This window comes from Chaetura pelagica, unplaced genomic scaffold (genome assembly GCF_000747805.2).
Source record: "Chaetura pelagica isolate M959 unplaced genomic scaffold, ChaPel_1.0 scaffold49, whole genome shotgun sequence".
In the NCBI taxonomy this organism is placed as follows: Eukaryota; Metazoa; Chordata; class Aves; order Apodiformes; family Apodidae; genus Chaetura; species Chaetura pelagica.
In genome coordinates, this window is record NW_009970715.1 from 561,485 (window position 1) to 584,486 (window position 23,002).

Genomic DNA, 23,002 nt, shown 5'->3' on the forward strand with positions numbered 1-23,002 from the left:
CACCCTCCTTCCCCCGCACCCTCCTTCCCCCGCACCCTCCTTCCCCGCACCCTCCTTCCCCGCACCCTCCTTCCCCGCACCCTCCCCCGCAGCCCCAGAGGGATGCTCAGACATCTCCTTATCATCCCATAACTCCTCCCTGCCCGGGCCCAACGGGCTCCTCTTCTACTGGTAAAACAGATTCATCTTAAAATGGAGCTCCTGGAAGAGACTTTTCCCAAAACAAAAGGACTTTTGGGGTTTTTTTCCCCCCTAAATTCCCTCCTCCCTTTTCAACACGGGCCTGAACAGGGGAAACATTAAAAAAACAAAACCCAAGTGATGAAACCGTGCCAGCTCTACGGGGGTAATTAATATTTTACATCACTGGAAACGTGTTTCCTAAGGTTGGGGTCTAAAAATACGTTTGTCGAAGGCAGCGCGTGTCTTTTAACTGGGCTGCGTTTCTGCTGCCTGAACCACCTTGTAAGCAAAGCTTTTGCTGGCGAGAAACACCCACACAAACTGATAAGGGGGTGGTGGAGGGGGAAAGAAATCTTTCTGAACTCTACTGACGTGATTTCACTTTTTTAAAGAAGCCAGAAGTTCAGCCCTGCCGTGTCACGGCGCTTCCGTCCCCGAGTCACAGACGTTCTGGACTCTCAAAATGCCTCACACTGCTCAGCAAACGGGCTCTGGTTTATGGGCAGGAAGAAACTCAGAGCTTTGGATGCAGTGAAGGGCTTTCTTGGGAGGCTGCGGAGCTGAAAATAACCTGAAAACGGGTTTTAGAAAAAATAATAATTACATTGTAGCTTTTGAATATTCAAACAGCTCACAGCATACTTAATTAATTCATTAATTATTCCCCAGAAATTTCAGGGGTAAATTGAAATAGCCTAGAGAGACTGAGACAAAGATTTCATGGAATAAATGATAGCTTTCCTCCTTTTCCCCTATGATTCCAGTAGCCCAGGGACAGAAGAGTTATAGCTGTAATTCTGTTTGAAACAAAGCTCATCATCTCTCCAACTCCTCACTTCATGAAAAGGTTCTTCCTTCAATCAAGAATTATACAGATTTTCCCACCCCACCAATCCCACAGCGGTGGGATCTCTTTCTTTCATTTTTTCCCCCACTTTTTTACAGTGTTCTCGCTCTCCAGTCATCAAGAGCATTTTGTTAAGGCTGTGCCAGGGAATTCAAAGTGCCCACAAGAGGGTGAGGGACTCTCATTTTCCTTACCAGCAAAAAAAGCAGAATCCCAAATTCTGCCGACCCCTGAAGGCAGTAAAAGCAATCCTGATGTGACCGACCCCTCTCCATGGGGACAGGGGGGGAAGTCACAGCAAACTGGTGCCTTTCCTCCCCATTAGTAATGGCAAAAGTTCTCTCCCGTGTTTGCAGGGTTAAGTGGAACAATGGTGAGATGGTACAGAGCAAATCTGACCACAATTATACAGATCCCTTTGCCAGAACGGGGTTCTTAGATCTTGTGGGCTATTATTTTAAAACATCCTTTATTTACCTACCCATTCCAGAAGGGCTACTAACAGAAAGATGCTCTGGCCCTGCCCCAGATTATGAGATGCATCTCTACCCTCATATCCAAAAAAAGTCAAATAAGGCAGAGTAAATGATTGTCTCCTGAATAAATTGTGCTGCAGTCCCCTGTATTTTCAAAGGAGTTACCAAAATAAATAATCAGAAATGTTTAAATATTAAAAATGGAGTATGTATAATAGGTGATACAATATTCTGTACTGTAAAGGACCTAACGAGTTACAAGAGAAGCAAACATCACTGAAAATGTTCCCATTTCATCACTAATATTCTGGTAATGGCTGAAGACATTGGAATCTACACTGAGCTCAGTGTTAAACAAGGACAGTTACAGAAAATCACTTGTACTTTTAAATTTCATTTCTCCTCCTTTGAGATTATAGAAAGAAAAAAGAACTTTCCACTATGTTTGAAAGCATTTCTGCCACAGTCATCCTTTCCTTCTCCTAAAAGCCTAGCACTAAACCCTCCAAAAGCTGGGGTTTATTCTAATGCCAGTTCCTGCAGCTGAGAAAGGGCAAGTCCAACATTCCCCATCACACCCACAGTCTGCCTCTTTTGCTCCAAATATGCAGCCCTTCTCCAGCCACCTGGCTTAAGACTTCTCTATCTCCACTCCCTGAAGCAGCAGCTTTCAAAGGGTGCTGCAGTTACCACCTCCAGGTGACACACAACCAGTGTCCCAGGGATATCTTCTCTCTCATACTGCACATTCTTCCTGCTTCTGCTCACTGCATCCTTCCCCTTATCTGCACCTCCCCTCTTCCTTCCGTGCCTCCAGCGTACCAAGTAAAACAGGGCTTGACAACCACACAATAAATTTTTTAAAGTGTATGCTTTAGGGATAGTTCTCCCTTCCAATATTTATTCCAGCTCTTACAAAGGAATTTATCCAATTACTAATTCAACGAGAAAAACGAAAGAAAAAAGTATGTGATCAGACAAGCCCAATTTCAAGCCACATCCTCAGGTAACTGAGCTCATTTTAGTTATTTTGACATGAGTTTCAAAACATAAGGATAAAGTGAATGAATACCAAAGACAAGATTTGGCCAGGACTTTGCACTTCATCTGAAAAGAACTATGTAATGCTAACAGTGTGCCCTGCCAGTGTGCATCCATCCAGTACAGATCCAAAATTGTATTTTATGCTGTGTCTCTGAATTCAGTCCCCAGAGGGAAGGGGGCTGAAGTGATTATGAGCTACTTCTACATTCCTCAGTGCTGGACTACCCGAGGGCTGGAGCAGCATCCCAGGCAATTCAGACTGTTCAGGAAAATAAAACAGTAGCAGCCACTGACCCTCCCAAAATGCTGTTCACATCTCCCATCTGCAGCCTGGATTTTAACTGCCCCTTTCACCCCCGCCTCGGATGTTTCTTTATGCAAAGGTTTGCAGAACAGTTGGGGGAAAATCACCAACTATTTACAGTCCCTCCTTTTTTTATTGCACCAACTTCTCTCCCAGAACTGGGGCGTTTTTAATGTTTATGCAGCTCCAGTTTTTCACCCGGTCTAAACGTGCTAGTGAAGCAATCAAGGATTTTGTCTGCAGCTGGGATACAGTCACAAGTTAAATGACCACCTGCAGCCCCAGGGATTTACTGCTTTTCACTATTTCAAGCATTAACTATGCTCAAATTTCTGCTTCATTTTATCAGATTTTCAAGAGTGTTTAGAAGGATACCCTACTGCTCTGTTTGAGGGGGTGTCTGCACTACCTGTGTTGTCCATGAGGAAGTTCACTTTGCTCCCCTTCCTCCTAAGACTATTCACTGTAATCTTGTTTTCTTTTCCCTCGAAGGCTGAGAAAAGGCACGTTATGAATATTCATTGCCCTTATAAAGTTAGGGGTGGCAGAAATACATGCCTTTGCATTTTATGTGTCTATCTTCAATTTTATTCCAATATGTTTTATTTGGAAAGAGAAGACCATTTTAACACATATTCTTAAACCAGGAACGGCTTAAAATTTTCCACACTGTAACAATACCAAACTTCTCTCAAAAATGGCCTGTGCTGATTGTCAGCCTTGATACACCACAAACTCAGGGTATAATATAACCTGGGCTTGCTCTTTAGACAGTTTTGCTAAACAATTAATGGTTATACCAATGAAGGGTACTCCAAGTATTAACTTTTTTAAGCTATGTTTTTAGCATTTTAGTTAGTGATATGCTTAACATGGAGCCTTGCAGTGAACCTCTTTTCCTTCTCCTCTCTTCACATCTCTCCTAAATTGATATTCATCCAGCTTTCCTCTGCAGGCACAAGAGGCTGGGTGTGCTTATGTTGCAATTCAAGCACATCGTGCAACTTCTGGGTATGTAAAAATCTATACAGACCTTCTGCTATCAGGGCTGGCATTAACCTTTATGCTTTCTGTTTCATGTTATGTTTTACAAAAAAATCCAAACAAGCCACATAATGTATATAAATGCAACAACTTCATACACATTCATCACCTCCAACATATGCAGCAGAGGATTTTTTCGGGGGGGTGGAGGCAAACCTGTTTTTCTCTTGTATCACCTTTAACCTCAGAACATTGATCAAATACACTTCAAATGGAAGTTTTCTCTCAGCCCAAACAGCCACACAAGTCGGCAGAGTCTTGCCAAATTGTAAATAATGACAAGCAAATGGAGCCATAGCAGCAAGCACTTCATCTGACGCTGCTGCTAGCATGGGCTCTGTGGTGAAAGGACGAGAAACTAATTTTCATTTCTGCCTTCAGAAGAAATTCCCTAACACTTATTTTGTGCGTTGCTGATTCCTTACTTTAAAAGAAACTCGTGTTTCCTCAGCTAATGGTGGAAAAAAAGAAAAGTTTGAATTTGCAAGGCTGAACTGTGATTATCTGTAAACAAAAATAGTGCATGTAATGATGGGTGTACGGAAAACTCCCTCGGAACTAGCCTGCTCTGCCCCTTAGGAAGATACAGCCCCCGTGGCAGGGCATGCAATTTACGATTGCAGGGAGTAAGGGGAAGATAAAATTTCCACTTCAGCCATCTTTCATTGTTACTGCTTTTAATTGTTTTGACAGGGCACATTAAAAAAAATAAAAAATTATTTTTTTTTTCTTTTTACCCTCTCTGCTATTTTATACTTTCTGTAGACAGTGGAGCCTCTGAGCTAAAAACTGCATCACACACATTATATAGCACCAGACTTACGGCAAACCTGGTCACAACAGAGATGTGAAGAGTCTCCAATAAAACCCACATACATCCCTCCTTCTACACTGTAGGAGTCGTTTAGTTTCTTGATGAGAAAATTCCCATTAAGCAGAAACGAATACCATTTATGGCCCCAGAAGGCTGCAGAGTCCTCACCAAACTGAGAGCAAACACTGCGCGTCAAGGTCTCCTGATTCTCAAACGTGTAAACGCTGAAAAAGCCCAACATTTGTTCCTGTTGTATTTGTACAGGCTATAACCGAGATGCAATATTGTGTCTCAAGTGGAAAGGCAGCACGGAGAGGAGGGTTAGGACAAGGTTCCAGCCAAGCAGAGAGCAGGAGGGGAGGCAGGGAGGTGCGTGTGGAGGAGCCGCGGAGCCTGAGCGCGGTGGGGCTAGCGCTGCTGTTTGCACCGTCGGGCGGGGAAATTTTACCTTGGAGTAAAGGGAAAAGTGGGAAGGAGACAAGCTTTCAGCTGCTCCCCTTTCCTGGCAAGCTCTTAGCAGCAATGCAAAAGGTATATATGATCAGCTTTTATAGGAAAAGAGCCACGGCACCCCAAGCAGGTTTAATTGTTGGCACCGCACGATTGCGGATTTTCTGTCTAAAGGCAGAATTGCTTCTTCTTTGCCTGCACAGGAGCTGGGCTGAACAGGAGCAATACTGAAAACTCTGAAAATCCAAGTGTGGCATTGTGCAAAAATTGCACAGTAATAAAGACACAGCACAAAGTGAAACTCTCTTTAACCAATTTATCCAGATACTGTCATCTGGCATTCACTCTGGGTCTGCGTTTTACTTGAGAATTATAGTGAAGTTTTGTTTGAAAAGAAATTAAGTAGTGAACATTGTTCCTTTTTAAAAGATTAAAAAAACACATGTATTTTTTAGTATTTTTAATGCTTAATATTTTTTTCTTCTAAAGCTTCAGAAAACCAGTAGGATGAACATAAGTGTTTCTGCAAGGCAGCCCTGCACCTCCAAACACTTAAGACAACAGGGCTCTAATTTTACTTGAAGTATTTGCAAGATTAAGACCCTAAAAGCCAAGGGTGCTAACATAATATACTTATTTTTTTAAAAAAAACAACACTAGAGAGAAATACATCTTGTACAGATGGAAAAAGGCTTGCTCAAAATACAGACCTGACCTCCCTTTACTTAAAAATGTTCACATTATTTTTAAAGGTAAGTTGTGACAACCTTGTTGATTAGTGCAATTCATGTGGCAGCTTTCACTTTTCTCTAGCTCTCTACTGCATACTGAAAATAAGGCAATTAAATGAGGAAATTAATTGCATTAATTAAAAATATTCCATCTCAAGCAAGACAGAATGATCTGAGTGAGAATTACAGCTGTATACATGTACGTAAACCAAACTGTTTTCCTTGACACTTACTTTCCTTTAGGAAGGACGAATTTTGCAGCACAAACCAACGATAATGCTGCATTAACAGTATCATAAAGATGTAGAGAGTTATGAAAAGGTCTGCTTTATCTTTTAAAGAAAAAAAAAACCTGATGTATATACGAAAATTTACAAGTAAAAAACCACCCCTCCCACAAATTCCTTACTGGTGAGCCTGAGTGAAAACTCTGGTCGAGTCAGAAAAGAAAATCATTAAACTTAGCTGAATCCATAAACCACTGTAGCTGAAGTTTCAATACAGATCATTTTATAGTAAAATTAAAATAGAAGCCCTTTTTAATTATATAAAGTGTGCACATTATGACCGAGGAGAGGAAGACATGCTTTCCTCAAGAACCATAAAATTGGCTGCTGGGAATTAGACTTCAGCTGCAATTATTATATGGTCCTATAAAGGATATTGAAAGTCTGGTAAAATTGCACCCTTGTAATGTAACAGTGATGCTTAATGCTAAATAACCACTCTGCAGCATTCCAGTCATAGCTTTCTCAAAACATCATAGCTCCCTTCTCACACTGAAAAGAAAACAGCAGGATTTTGGAGCTAAAAGTGTACCTAAATATTTGAAATACCAAATGGACAGGTCAAAAGATATGTAGAGCCACACAGAGGCAAAACAACACGTGATAAATGAATACTGATGGTCTTGTACAAAGGAAAGCCCTCCATGGATCCATACCCAATGCAAAGGACTTCATATGATGGGAAGGAAATTAAAAAAACAACACAATGAAGCAAGTACCTAACTCAGCCCTACCAGGTTGTGAGGAATACCAGTGCTATGCATTTCTAATGGCTGTTTTGTTTTTCGTTGCAGTGTGTATTGTAACCAGGGAGTATTTGTTATACCTGTGCACAGCTCTGGAAGACCAGCCTGACTTCTGTTTCAGAACCTGGAATTTGCTTTTAGCAACACCAGGATGCTCCTCACCTGCCTCTCAGGCCTGCAGATCTAGCATGGGACTAAAACCTGTAGGTATTTCTAATCCCACACACTCACAGCTTTGCCAGGCTGAATTTTTTACATGTAGTAAGAATATCAAAGAAATATTTCTCTGACACATAACATAAAGCATGTGCAGGGGAAGGCTGGACAAGAGAGAGATTGTGGAGTGTGGATGAAGGGGTATAAATTTTACTCTTGAAAGTGAAGGAAAGGAGAAAATTCTTTCTCCTTCAAAGCAGTACTGACAAAGTCCCTCACCATTTAGATCCTACAACACGGGTGGGATACATGTCCAACCTTCTCCCTAAGGCTTCAGTCTGACTTTGCTGTTCAGTTCCCAGCACCGGTGATAATGCCAAGGTTCAGAAAAAAAGGTTCTGCACGAGAGCATGAAAAGGATCCCACACAGCTCGTCTGACACAACTACTCAGTCATGAAAAAAACCAGACCATTAGAAATCAAACCTACTTGGCCTCCAAAATTATGGCAGGGAACTAACACCCTGGGCTGCATTACTGTGGAGATGGAGGGGCTACAGTTTCTTCCCTTAGCACTGACTGGAGGACTTGCAGGCTGCAGGTACTTTGGGTACATTTCTGTGGAGGGGTTTCCTTCACAAAGCAGAGCAGTAAGAGCCTGTCCCCTTCTCATGCCAGTGCAAACTGTCCACACCTCAGGAGACTCGAGTTGTCCACCTCTTCCCATGGCACAGGCAGACATGCAAAGGAAGCTGTTCACCTCTAAAGCATTACTAAGACTATGAGCAGGAAATAAGCAAATGAAAATTCCCACACCATAGCTGATCATCCTAAAAAACAACATTTCTGAGGCAACTGTGGTCTAGGATGAGCGTGGTAGGTCCCTGCATCTCTCTACATCTGCTGCACTTAACACAGCAGGTAGTGCCACTGGGCACTACTCAACTGTCAATGTGAAAGCATTTAAAATATGCATCTTAGCTCTGACTGAGCATCTGAAAACCACTGCCCTTTTAACTGGATAAGCTGTAAACAAAACATTAGAACATTAATTTTTATTTGAAGCATGCATGAAATGTGCTATTTAAATGGCAAAACTAGTGGTAAGACCAGGGTGCACTTTGCAATGAGGCCTTCAAAGCCCTGAATAAGTATTTGTTACACCTCCAAACCTCTTGAGGTATTTTGACTATTATATTTAAAGTGACATATAGAATGTCAATGTTTCATGAAAGTATAACATCTTCCATACACACAGAGTCATATGCCAACAGCTCAGTTAGTCCAAGATCTGGAAAAGGAAACTTGGACTCCTAACTCCCTCTCATCTTTGGGAACAGTTGCAGAAAGAAAAATACGTTCAGAAAGTATTTATCTACCATTGAGAAAAACAATGGTCAGGCTCTTCTCCCAGGCACTAGTGACAGGATGAGAGGGTATGGCTTAAAGCTGTGCCAGAGCAGGTTTAGATTGGGTATTACGAAGCACTTCCTCATGGAGAGGGTGATGAGACATTGGAATGGACTGCCCAGGAAACTGGTGGAGTCACCATCCCTGGAGGTGTTTAAGGAAAGACTGGATGTGGCACTTAGTGCCATGGTCTAGCCTATGAGGTGGTTTTAGGTCATAGGCTGGACTTGATCTCAAAGATCTTTTTCAGCTTCAATAATTCTGTGATTCTGTGAAAAGAATCGACTCACAAAATGTAAAAAGAAATTAACTGGGAATTTGTGACACCAAACCTTAAAGGAAAGTAGAAAACATACACATTAAAGGCCTTTAAATAGAATTCACACTGAATAGAATTGAAATTTGGTACTGATTTACTTTTCAGTAAGGCTTTTTTGTTTTGAAGGTATGAAACATTTTCTCTGTGCTTCAAAAGTATAAACATTGCTGCCTCTATGATAAAGCTTCAAGATGCCTCTTTTTTTCTTAAAAATACAGGAACCCTCTAATAAATAAATTACTGAGAATCACACAATATTGTGATAATATAAAATGATTCATACAAATATTAAAATGTAAACACAACAAACAGTCTTAACAGAAGTCATAAAATATGCCTCAGTTATACAGTTCTTTCCATTAGAAGCAATACTGGAGCATATCAGTTTCAGAATAAAACCATATTTACCTTATCAAGGTTAGGAAAAAAAAACACCCAGTAGCACTCATGCTAATAAGCCATCAGTTTTTCAGAATAAGGAAATAATTTGCTTACCTGGAACATCAATTAATCTCTTATAAACATTCAAGAAGGCTGCCTCTGCTTCTTTGCTTCTTTTACCCAATGCGTCAATCTAAAAGGGGTGAGAAAAGAAGGCTTTTAGATTTCCAATACAACTTTTACACTCAGGGCTATAAAAATAAATTAATAAATTCCATATAAAAGTAGTTTATACATAAAAAGAGAACTTGTGTCTCCAGTGTCGTTTCTATAGAAGTAGCCTTGCAAGAATATTTCTGGGACGTTGGTACTGAATATAATTGAAAGTCCTGTTTCAGCACAATAGCAAGCATCAGTATTTTTATGAATGCTTCTGTCTATTGTACTTCTTTAAATCTTTATCAAAAGCAAAGTATTTGCCAGTCAGGTTCTCTTCTCAACAACTCTTTTCCTTTGCCACTTACTAAGATCAAACACAACAAATGGGAACCACGTGCACTCCTGATGTCCTGCTCAGCCTTTATCGTGGCAAATATATTTTTCTATTATTTCCACTAAAGCTGTGAGAGGATGAAAAGCTGTACTTGTTGGACACCCTGTGATACTTAACACCAAACAACTGTGAGTCTTCTCCGTGCAAGTAAGTTTTCTAATAAAGCTGAGGCACAGACCCATAGAGTCTATACTGCCTTGCACTCAGGAGTTCAAGCCAGGCTTCTCTGACCAGCTTCTCTTTGTATTTTGTAATACACACAGTACCAATCTAAGAAGCTGTTAGCCCAGGTGAGGGAAAATACTACCCCACACAATCTGTTCTTTCTCTCTAAATATGTATTTTCATCTAAAACTTTGGTTTAGACGAACAGAGTGTTACAGCTCTGAGAATAAAACACTTATTCCACAACAAGTTTTTTGGTAAGCACATATTTTCCTAAGGTACTAACAAACAGAGGAGTTACAATTACTAAATAATGACAAAAACCAACCAAATCAGCTCAGGACCAGGTCCATTGAATTAGTTTTCTTTCCAAAGCAGAAAGAGACAGAAAGTGAAGCAGGGAAGCCTGACAGTTCTGCAGCAGCCTACTGAAATCAGGGAACTAGAACTATGGAGGTTATCATTTTCATATTTTAATAAAAAGCAAGGAAGGATCTGAAGAACTACCAATACGAAGGATCTGAAGAACTACCAATACAAAGGCCTGATATCAATTCTTCTGTGTATTTGAAAAGCAGTTAATATTATGAAACCATTTAAAGGTGTGTACGTCAACATGTACTAAAAAAAGGAAGGTCCTGTCTGAAAAACGTCCTTGAATTCTTTCACTATGTTATTGATTTGGTAGATAAGGCAGAAACAATGGACAGAGTTTACTGTATCTGTATTTCAGGAAAGTATCTGATATTTTATTATATGGGAGGGAGATCTGCAGAATTGGAAAGCGTGGTACCAGCCCACCCGTGGCAGGGGCTCTGGCACAGGAAGCAGAGGGTGCCAGGGAAAGGAAGCAGTGCAGGGAGGAGGAGAGATAAGCAGGAGGGTGATGCAGGGGTCAGATCTGGTGCCACTTCTGTTTACTTCGAACAAAAATGACTCTGCAAAGGGAAGGATTTTGGAAGGGGGTGGGAAAAAAAAAACAAAACCCAACAACCTACAATGGAGATGATTAAAATAATGGAAGGGAGTGAGATGCAGAGTGCAGGGAGCGCAGGAACGCCACGTGACTTGTATAGATTAGTCTTATGGCTGATAAGTGACTTGTAGAGATCATTACGGACAGGATTAAGGCCAGAAAACCAAAGGACAAGGACAACTGTAGAAATTACACAGAAGGGCAATGCACAACACAGAAACCAACAAAAGATTTGAGGGGAGGGTTCAAGGAGGAAAATAAGGACGCTGAAAGCATCCGCACAGCAGTTGGCAGCAGCAATGAAATCCTGAGAGATACGGCGAGAGGTTGTGAAGAGACAAGTTATTGCAGCACCAAAACCTGTATTTAGAGAAACAAGCAAATTCCTGGTTTGCTTACAACCCCCCCACGGTCTGGATTAATTTCTGTAGCTCAGTGGAGGTGTAGTGTAACTGAAACCTGACCTATTTGCAACTTATTCTTATCAGTTGGGAGGGAAGGGGGGAAAGGTAAGTATTGCAAAGATGATAAACAAACAGCAGAGGCCAAAATGATAGAGGATGTGGAGAGCAGATATAAATTCTCCAGAAATGCTGGCCATACTTGTCTTCCAGAGTTTACCAAGAAAGGCTACAGAAAGACACTGGAATCTCACAGGGTATGTGACGTGCTGCAGAGCAAGGGATTGATGGTTGTGAATAACCCATTTATTAATTTGAGTTTGAGCAATCACAGATGGACTGACACTCATTAGGGAATGAGAACATCAGTAATTCAGTTAGAACATTTTCACACGAAGAGTATTTGAGATTAGAATATGGAACAAACTGCCAAAGGCAGAGAGGCACTGGGTACTGTAAATCAATGCTTGGGACTATCAGACACCTTCTGAGAACAGGCAAGAAAGGAGGGGGCAGTCATCAGAAAGACTTTGGCAGCTGAAACATTTCATGGATACCTGAAGACAGACTCTGAAGGCCAAAACACACCATATCTTAGACTGCTGGACTTTTAATGCTCCCACATACAATCTTCTCTTGCTGCTGCTCAGCAGAGCACAGCCAAATTTAAATTACTATTATTAAATACAATTAGCATTACAGAAGTGGTTCTGTACTGTATTTTGAAAAATTCATTTGCCCTTTTTATGAAAACCAAAGCATTTTAAATGCTTGCCTTTATGTGAAATAGCAGGATGGATCTGTTTTCCTATTACAGTTTTTTTCACATTTTAATAAAGAGCATTTGTACTTATAGTCTCCCTAAGTATCATAAATGTTATGGTTTATTCACTCTCTATGAGTTGTACAGTGATTGAAATATAAAACAGAATTGAAACAACACTGCTTGGAAATCACAGGGACTTCCAGACCTTTAACCCCCCCCTATTCTATATAGAACTCTCATAAAAAACCTGGCTGCTCATGGCCTGGATGGGCATATGATCTGTTGGATCAAGCACTGGCTGGACAGTCAGGCCCAAAGAGTGGTGGTCAGTGGAGTCAAACCCAGCTGAGGCCAGACACAAGTGCTGTTCCTCAGGACTCAGTGTTAGGACTGTTTCTGTTTAATATCTTTATGGATGGTCTTGATAAGGACATAGCATGTATTATCAGTGAGCTTTCAGATGACACCAAGCTGGGTGGGAGTGTTGATCTGCATGAGAGACTTGGATAGATTGGATGGTTGGGCTAATGTCAATGGTCTAGGCTTCAGCAAGGCCAAGTGCTGGGCCCTGCACTTGGGCCAGGCAATGCTCCAGGCTTGGGGAAGTGTGGCTGGAAAGTGTCTGGCAGAAAAGGACTGAATATGAGCCAGCAGAGTGCCCAGGTGGCCAAGAAACCTAAAACCTAATGACATTCTGGCTTGTATTAGAAATAGTGTGATCAGCAGAAGGAGAGAAGTGATTGTCCCCCTGTCCTCAGCACTGGGAGGCCACACCTGGAGTGTTGTGTCCAGTTTTGGGCACCTCAATTCAAGAGAGATATCAAGGTGCTGGAGCAAGTACAGAGGAGGGCAATGAAGCTGGTGAAGGGCCTAGAGAATCAATCTGATGAAGAAAGCTTGAAGGAGCTGGGAATGTATAGTTTGAGGAAGCTGAGGGGAGACCTCATCAGTCTCTACAACTACCTGAAAGGTGATTGTAAAGAGGTTGGTGCTGGTCTCTTCTCACAGGTAATTAGTGACAGAACAAGAGGGAAGGGCTTCAAGCTGCACCAGGGCAGGTTCAGACTGGACATTGGGAAAAATAACCTTCACAGCAAGAGTGGTCAGACACTGGAACAGGCTGCCCAGGGAGGTGGTGGAGTCACCATCCCTGAATGTGTTGAAGGGTGGTTTGGATGTGGTGTTAGTGTATGTGGTTTAGGGGACAACTTTGTAGAGTAGGGATGATGGCTGGACTCAGTTATCCCAAGGAGTCTTTTCCAACTTGAATAGTTCTATGATTCTGAACCAGAATTCCAAACAATCCCATCAGACAGAAAGGGTTAGGGTTTTTTATGTTTTACTGGTTAAAAAAACCCCAATCTGTCCAGTTTAAAGCTCTATTAAAAATGAGCACCACAACTATTTTATATCTTAAAACAAAATTTAGAAAAAGCATGACAACTTTACCTGGAATAAAGAAAAAAAAGGATGTAAGTAAGCCAGCTTCCAGCTGAGCAAGGAAATAAGGGATGAAAGAGACATGAAAAACAGCAAAATAAAAATGAAGTCCAGAAACAGAGGAACAGAGCACGGAAATGACATAGAAGTAAGTATTTAGAAGTTCACTGAAAACTTTTCAAATCTAAGTAAAATTGCTTCAGGAGCCAACAAGGATGAGCTGCGATCAGCTCACACTCAAACAGTTGAAGTACATCATAAAACTCTTGCTGAACATTTTCATTTGACCCTAAAAACTTTAGGGACCCTGAAAGAAGTCAACTTATAATTACACCAGCATAGTCTTGACATGAGCTGAGCTCCAAATCTTAATTTATCTAAACCAGGCCCCATTATGTCTTCTTTGACTAGAAAGAAACAACAGTGACCTCTGTATTCCCCACCACCCCCATATACATATGTTCACTTTTAAGTTTTGGCATCCTATTTGTCTTGATAATAGCACTGGCGCTACACTGAGATAAGGGAAATGAGACACTAGGAATCCTCCCTCCTTAGCACACTCCTCATCTTTACAATATCACCAGAGCTATATGGAGGGAGACACTGGTTGGAGAGCAGGCCTCCCTCTATCCAGGTCAAGTGCTCTCATGAGTTGTTGCTCAGGGCACTGAGCTCACCCCTGATGCTGAATGACACCCTTCCCTATGTAATTATCTCTCTCCAAGTTGCCCATGAAGACCTCCTTGGTCTGCTCCCATTCTCCACTGCCAGAATGCCAGCTGGCTGCATGACACTGCTGGCATGCTGCTCCAGTAGCATGGACAGCCTATGTCAGGAATGTTTGCTGATGGTCTAATATCTACTACATCTGGCTAAAAACAAAGTATCTTCAATGATAACATCAGTTGTGCCTCCACAATTAGGTAACCATCATACAACTGGCTCCTTATGTCAGCAAAGAGGCTGAATGTAGTTTTATTGCCTCTTTCTATTTCAGCTATGTCCAGCCAAGTCCAAAAAGATAAAGCCAAAGTTTGTGGCTTTATTTGGGAATCTGTCACTCTTCATGCGTAAGAAATTTCAGCATTAAAGTCTGATGCATGCTGCCCCACAAATCACCTGGATTCTGTGTTCAGGTTTGCAGACATGGAATGCTCCTCTGTGCTGCCCTGTCTCATCCATTGCAGTCAGACAGAAGGCTGCACAATTGTATTTCTGATTTGAAGATGAAACAGGAAGATAAAGCTCTTTGCAAGGAAGCTGGGACTGCCAGATGCCTGTGCATTCTGCACTGACACTAAATTCTCTGAACTATGGGTATCAGCACAGTAACACCTTTGCAGACCATGAGACTGGCACAAGACCACGATGTGTTGTTCCTGACAGATCAACTGGGATCACTCAACACTGCTGTGCTTTTCTTTTGGTTTAGGCATCTCCAAAACAGCTCCTTAGTGAAGGGATCACACTGCTTTCTGTGTCTGTAGGGCACTAACCAAAGTACTGGTGCTTTACCTGCAGTACAATTAACTGGGTATCCAGGGTCTCAAACACCAGCATTCACACAACTATGCTAAATCTGAATTTTGTAGGACTAACTCTTCTGCTTATCCACATTGCTCTTCAGTTGCAATTCTCAATCTCATTAGCCACCTTAATGTAAAAGGTATGTCTTTTACTGTTCTGCACCCCATCTGGAACTAAGTAAAAAATAGTTATTTAAAACAGAAGTTACTTTTCTGTTCTGAATTTTAAATCACCTTAATGAGATACCCATCCCCCTTCATTCCTACAGCTTCCTTACACATCTTCTGTTGGCATTGTTTTGCATCACTAAGTTTTTTCATTTGTCTTAAATTACTCTAAGCTACCAAGATGCCATTAAGAATTGTAAGAAACATATTAAACAAAGGGAAAGGTGTGATGACAACTTATTAATGCACCATTATTTTAAGCTGTGCTATATTCTTCAATAGCTGTCTTGCAATGAAATGGCAGTTACAGCAAGCATTCGTAATGCCATGCAATAGCATCAGTCTTCTCTGAAGTCATTACAACAGAGCTTAGCTGCTCTTTCATATAAAAACAGTCCATCAGTTGCTAAGGTGGTGCAATGCAACACCTCTCCAACACACTCCATGCCTGTGGGCCAGGAAGCATGCAGGGCAGGGGCACAGTTTGCTTGGTTTCCATTTCTTCATACCAACAGGTATCTATATTAATAAATTAATTGTTAAAAGCATAACACTCTAGTTTTATAAATTAATAAAAATAGATATACTTAATTTATTAGCAGCTGACAGAAGAAAAAGCAAAAAACCCAGGGTTTTTTCTGTTTCCTGCAATTAAAAGGTTTTTAAAGCAAAACTGAAATGAAATGATTCCTGCGCAGCTGCTTAAAGCATATGGTGTGTATTTTAGCTGTGCTATAAATTCTTTAACCAAAATAGGGACTTCACAGTGGATACAATACCAATCTGTTCCACAGAGCTGCTCGGGTGCAGTGCATAGGTGTGCTACCAGGAAAGAGCGCGCCTGCCACACCAACTTGTTGGATTAGCCTCAAGTTAAGATGAGAGCTTTAAGAGGGACTCAAATCCTTCAACTTTTCAATTCTGCTTCCCTCCACTGTGAAACAGCTGCAACCTTGAACCCTTGAAACCTTCTCTTCCTTTCATGCCCAGATAAATCCTGATTTTCCCAGACAAACAACGCTGCCATCCCCTGAGGAAAGCTCAGCTCCCTTGTTCTCACAGGACAGCTTCTTGTTGCTTTTCCAATCTTTGATCTTCCTTCCCAGTAAAACAGCCCCGCCCAACATGTGCCTCAAGATATTGACAGCAGAATGACAGCTTTGTTTAAATAGCTTTCACTGCTTGCCACCCTTCTTTCAGATCACTGTGTCGGAGGGTCTGCTAGCATTGCTGAACCTATCCTGGATCCTTTGATAACCCCTGAGTCTCCCTCCTCATGCCTCTCCACATTTCTGAGCAGCATTTCTCAGTTCCTGCTCTCCCTCGACCCCTAAGCCATCCATCAGGCAGGCACCAAATGGAGCAGCCCTGCTCTCTCCTCCTGCCTCAGGCCATGGGCTCCTGCTTCTCTTCCCTCAGATCTAGTGATCACACTGTTGTAGCATGATTCAGCTCACTGACTTGATGAAAAAACTAAGCAATGCAGGAGAGGATGAATTTATTTTCCATCATTGCTGGCAAACTGAACTGACTTTGCTAGACTCAGCACCTTGGAGGACGTGGGCACCCAGGGCTGGGGCAGGGACACTTCCAAGAGTCACTCCCACACTGGCATGGCTTGGGTATGACATGGAGCCAGAGTATCAAAGATGTCCATTGGAAAAGAAGGATCAAAGTACCAAATGTTATGAAAATTCCCTTCCATAATCATTCTATCAGTCTTTACAGCGTGAAAGTGTATTAACTTCTATAATATATTTACATCAGTTCACATTATATACTGTAATGTAATGAGGTAGTAGAATTTTACTGGAGACTTTGGTATTGTTAGGTAAAACAAACTGAAGGACATCCTGGCCCTGGAAATAAGGACTTTGCTTTGTGGAAGCTTAGAGCTGTCCATGAAGGATAAAGGACACCCCTGGACAATCAAGATAATGCCAGCAGCCTAGCCCCTCTAACACATTCTTTAAACCCTCCCAGTGTTTCCTGGTGTCATAGATAAGTAACTCTAGCAAGACTGACTCTAGGAATATCAGAGTCAACAGACAAGCAGCAAGAATGCTGCAGAAATGTAGTTGACTTGAAAAGTTTTGCTCATATTAGTAATCAGAAGGAGGGATAGAGACCATCTCCTTCTGCAGCCAGCCCAGCCATGTTTGGTGTGGCAAAATAGGGCAGAGGAGGAAGAAGCCTCTCCTCCTGTCTCTGTGAACAGTGACCTAGAACCCACAATTACTTTTCTCCCTTATGGGTGATGCAAGCTTTTGTTTATGTATTTTTTAAAAATAGGGCAGAGGAATCCTGCAAGAACGAGCTCATTAACTGCCTTTGTGCAAAATCCACCTGCACATAAATACCAAAATGAAACCCTTCACTAATATTTTATGCTGAGCTTACCCTCTTGCTTCTCCATTATAATAAAGCAAGACCAGGCACTGGCTCGTGTGGAGCCTTACAGTAATTTTGTAATAAATACAGAAATAATTCTGTATTTGGAGAAACAGGGACTGGATAATAATGACACTCAGCAGAATACCTCGCCCGGCACAGCCCTCCTATCCTCATTCCTTCCAGCATACTTCAAGCTCTCTTTTTTTAAAAGGATGAGAAGATACTCCTGACACTGTGAACTGAAACAGTGCTGCCTGTCTGAATTTTGCATAAATAGTTTCCCACCACTGTTAGCATTTCACCCAAACGTGTGGCAGCAGCATAGCGAGCCTTAATATAGACAGCCCACCAGCTGCCAACAGACATTTCAGCACTTTGTCAATTACATAAAAATAAGAATTTGGGCTGATCCTCCCCAAAGTTATCCGAGTAGTAAGTGCTGTCTCAGTACAACTTGCCTGCACACTGGATGGGATGGAGATGAACCTGCAAGAGCTTCAAGAAGGTGCAGAGTGCCTATTGCTTGTTTCTGGTGGTATGCCAGGTTTGGGACCTCATATGTTATCCCAGTAGCTGAGGTTTTTCCCAGAAACATATCAATATGGGATGGAGAAAGAGGTATATACAGGAGAGGCTCTGACTGTATTTGAGAGTTTCTGCAGTTCTGTGAATCAGTCTGGAGTTAAGTGTCTCTGCTCTCAGGGATGTTTTTGAGCCAGCACCCTGCAGCCCAATGCTGGCAGCAAACTTCCTACATGCTCATCGGAGAGAGCACATCTGCCTTTGAGATGCTGAAGTATATTTAAATCACCTTCCTCAGGAAAGATGTTGTTTAAACTGCCAATACCAATAACAATGCCAATAAATCAAGCCAGCCAATAAATAAATAAATAATCATTTACACACTTGGGTAAACAAAGGCATGAAAGGCTGCTGAGCTGCTGTTACCCCAAAAAGGACACTCTGTGCCTCTTTCCCTTCACCGCGAGTGTTGGGAAACGAATCGAGACGAAGCACAAAACCATCCCCAAGCTCCTGTTATACAAAGGAAATTACCCACCACCCACGCCCCGCGGGGCGGACGATAAATGAAAACAATTACCCACCAAAAAAATATTAGATTGACTTCATTTTGTTCCATGGAGTGGTTTAATGGGACTTCCATTGAAAAGCAGGAAAGCTCTGGGCCTAACTCAGCGCGAGGCGAGCTCTGGATGTTGATGTATGCTGTTGACTTCCCCAACACAGAGCAATTTGTAATAGCTTTGCCACGCTGTTGTTTTCAAAGCTCCTGCTACATCACAAGCATTTATTTCTGACCACAAAATTACATTTATTCAACAGAAAGCAGCTCAGGGTCTTTAAGAGGTTAACTTCTGGAGTGCTTGGCTGCTCTCCAGCCTCTGTACTAGAATCAGTGCTAACGCACCAGCACACAACAGCACCCAGGCTAGCCGTGATTAATAGAGTGCTGAATACGCTGCTTTCCACATACACACACTTTTCATTCCCTTGCTTCCATAGATCATGGACTTATCCTCAAAATATCTGACTGAAATTGAATTTGGCTTCTCTCTCAACCGTTCATTTCCTATGTTATGCAAGGTTATATCCTTTTCTGCATGAGCAGAACCAAACCAGCTGCAGCTTTTGTGAAGAAAATGTGTTTTCAATTATGAAGCTGGCCTGAATATTGAACCACAGAGTTCTACTGCTACCCTAATTGAGCCATCATGGAGTGAACCTACAGGAAAGAAATTGTATTAATTAGGTTTGTAAATTTAACATATGGAAATTAAAGGGGGTAAAAAAAATAAATATATTCTTTTCAGCTCAGGAATACTTCAAAATGCAGAAGGGAAGTAGGTCTGAAGTTGTTTAGACACACACATTATTAGAGTACTCCTTCAAAGGCATGATTAGTAGTTCCAGCACACCAAACTGATTTTCAGCTTCTGTTGTCTGCATATGGAAAATTATTAAATTACTCTGCTGACCAAATTAATAGTGTAAAGAGCAATTCAGCTAAGTGGGGAGCCAGAGTGGTCTCATCAGAACAGCAATACCCTCAGAAGTACTTGCTTTGTGAGAAGAATATGAGAAATAGTTTTCACAGAAATCGAGTCCAGTGCAGTGTTCTGGAGGATGTGCCTTAAAGGGTTCTCAAAATGAGGGATTACTGCCTCACTCTTGGACAGTGCTGTTATGCCACATGAAAAGAATGCTAATGACCTCAGGAAATCCTTTCCCAGCCTTAAAATATCTATTTGATGACTTCACAAATACGGATTCCAACATTAGACTTCCATACCACAACTTCAGTTCTCTGAATTAATATAGCCCAAGAACCTAACTTTTTTCCTTTCTTTCTCCCCCCCCCTTTTTTTTTTTTAAGATTTCATGTACAAATATCCATCCACTGATGTAAACATGGTAACACACAATTACCTACTCAGAACACAGCTTATTTAGAGGGTTGCTCAAAGGAGTGCCTAATCATTTTGTGATTGAAACTTAAAGCTCTTTAGTCTTTTCTGATTCTGTCCTTTATTTAGCCCAGTATATGGTGAGCAAACCTTTAATAAGTTGTGTCTACAGGTTAATGGTAAGCAAAATAAAAAAAAAGGAGATGTAAAATAGAAACAACAGGAATTTTACCCCTCTTACATTAATGACTTCTAACTGTCATGCTCATAACAGCCTATTCACACCACCCAGACCTTAAACCTTCCAGGAAAGTTAGAAAAGTTACCCACAAAAATGAAAAGAACAATACCATCATCTTTGAATCAGACACAGTATCCTGTTCATTAAAAAAAACCAAACCAAACAAAAATTTCCATTAAAATCCTAAATAAGGAAGAGTACCATAATAAAATTATAGTACAGTAATGAATTAATGGGGTCTAACATTGAACAAGGAATGCATTTTGAAATTTGCAGCATGCTAAATTCCATTTCATAATGCTTTTACTTTAACTGCCATCACAAAAAATCCAGTTACTTAAAGCCCTGAGATCTATACAAAAAAAAGTTATTTCCAGCTACTAATGGAAACTGTGTATTTGATAACTGGAACAGTTTTCATCTGACTGAACAAGATAAATATCCACAGAATACGGAATGTTCTGGTTTGGGTTTTTTTATTTATAAATTCATATTACACAAAGGGAAAATCCGGGGAGGGGGGAAGCAGGGAGTAACATCCATGCTCAAAATGAAAAGAAAAATTGGCTAAAGTGACCTGTGGATTTATTTTAAAAAGTGAACTAGCCACAGGTTTACAAGCAGATGTCCCATAAAACATGCTTGGGAGGATATTTAAATATGTGAGCTTAAGTTAACCTCTCTCCAAGTCACGTCAGGCTTGCTGAGGGTACAGTTCAAGGACAGTTTAAGTCAACCTAAGCTGGCACAGTTGCACTTCTCCTGCCCTTGGGTTTGCTCTCCTGGCCTTTCTCCTGCCCAGCAGGAGCCTGCAGTGAGCTGCTTCAACGAACTGATCTGGCAGAAAACTAAGCCAGCAAAAAAAGGGGAAAAAAGGAAAACTTTAAGCTCACAGTGGGTTCACACTATCCAAAGTGCTGAGGCAAGGCAGGAGGTGGTGGGGAGCCAGTCCTGAGGTAGGCAGGAACAGAGCAATATGCACGTAAAGCTACTTAAATATCTTTGCTAGTTAGGGAGCTGCCTGTCCCTTCTGGTCTTCTGGCCCTCCCTAGTGCCCAGAGCCCCATGGAACACAATCATCCCACATGGGATTCGCAAAAGCCCACTTCCCTTCTGAAGTAGGATTGTAATTCAGTATTACTTGGGCATGCCAGAGCACCTACTTAATTCTGTCATTAGGGATCAAGAAAAAAATGAGGCAATAGCAGCAGGGGTGGAGACAGAAGTCAGAAGCCAAAATGAGGTGGAGAGGGTACAGTGAAGCTCCATCAGGCAAGAATTATTCTTTGTAACTTCTGTATGAGGAACCAGTGAGAAGGTGATGCTCTAAACTTCAGTACTGCCAGACTCCTACAGCATTCCTCACCTGCTGCTTGAGGACACTCTCTCTTTCTCTCTCTAGCAGAAGGGACTTTAGAAAACATCTGTTTTCACTACTTCTCTGTTTAACTCTGTTTTATTTATTTACCCCCTTGGTATTTTAAAAAAATATCCTCATCTGGGGCTGAAAACAAATCCCTGTAGTTGAAGCAGGGAACTTCTTATGAACAGATCACTCCCTATTCCTACTTCCCTGCTCACGCCCCAAAGTACTTGACCAAAAGGTCCATCTGCCATCACCTCCCAGGACATTAGATATCAACTAACAAGAAACACACTAGTGCAAAGCAATCTTAGGGGGCTTATGGGATGATCCCCCAGCTGCATTTCTTGCTGAGCCATCTCGAGGGAGAGTAAAGTGAAGCATCTCCAGTGGATGTGAAATACAGAAAACCTATATGCCTAACACGGTTTGTTCCTGAGCTACCTGGAGCATTCATCTCATGATCTTTCATAAAGTCAGCCCTAGCAATGAACAGAGATCACCTCTATATTCTGAACAACAAAATATAATGCAACAGAACAGGCTAATAATACTCTTGGTGTTTTGTTTTGTCTCCAAAACAAGATACAGTAATTGCATCTATAATCGAATACCACAATTCACAGTTTAATTTTCTGTACTTACATAGTCAATCATGATTAGTTCAGGTTCTTATAGGTTTCTAAAATCCTGTCTAGATTAGGGAGACTGGAATCACTGGCTAAGAGATTCAGCAGAACAATCTTGTAATGTATTCATGCTTCATTTATTTAAGAGGGGATTTCTACCAACAAATCTTACTTCTGTAATTTGTGAAGGCTGAATGTATCCCAACTTCACTTTACATTAGTGAAGCACAACTACTGTAAGGGAGTGTAAGAGCAACACCAAGGTAAGAGTGAGATGTCTCTAACAGCTCTCTGTAAATGAGAGAATCTTCCTTCACTGTAGACAAGGTTGGATTTATGATTCTTCCTTGATCCTCAGACATTTCCTTCATTAAAGAACAGTGCTGAAAGCACACATGCACTTTTCAGTCAGTACACTGAAAGCTTGAAAGTAAAGTGAAAAGGTTTTAAGAGCACTGCAATCCACTCGGAGCAATTTTGAAGTGTAAATTTCCATTGGCAAACAGACTCACACAAGTCATTCTTTGTTCTCACAAATTACTATTAGATACATCAAGGACAAAGTTGTCCTGTTTATTTATTTATGTACAGGAATACTTGGGAAATTGTGCTGTAAAATAAAATAAAATAAATAAAAAATTCGACTGCTTTTAACATGAGGAATTATTGCCTATTTGGGATACATATTTAGAAGGATGTACAACTAATGAGAAATGCAACTCTCATTACAGATAATGGAAATTGTGCACCTAATTTCCCT

The 23,002-nt window shown here is 41.2% G+C and overlaps 1 protein-coding gene across 1 annotated transcript in view; it reads right to left on the bottom strand.

The window, feature by feature from the left end:
* The window catches only part of CUX1 (cut-like homeobox 1), a 200,071-nt gene that overhangs the window by 116,398 nt on the left and 60,671 nt on the right, over window positions 1–23,002 (bottom strand). The window contains exon 4 of the mRNA XM_010006050.1: window positions 9,306–9,384. Coding sequence (XP_010004352.1) covers window positions 9,306–9,384 — 79 coding nt within the window. The remainder of the gene's footprint in view (window positions 1–9,305; window positions 9,385–23,002) is intronic.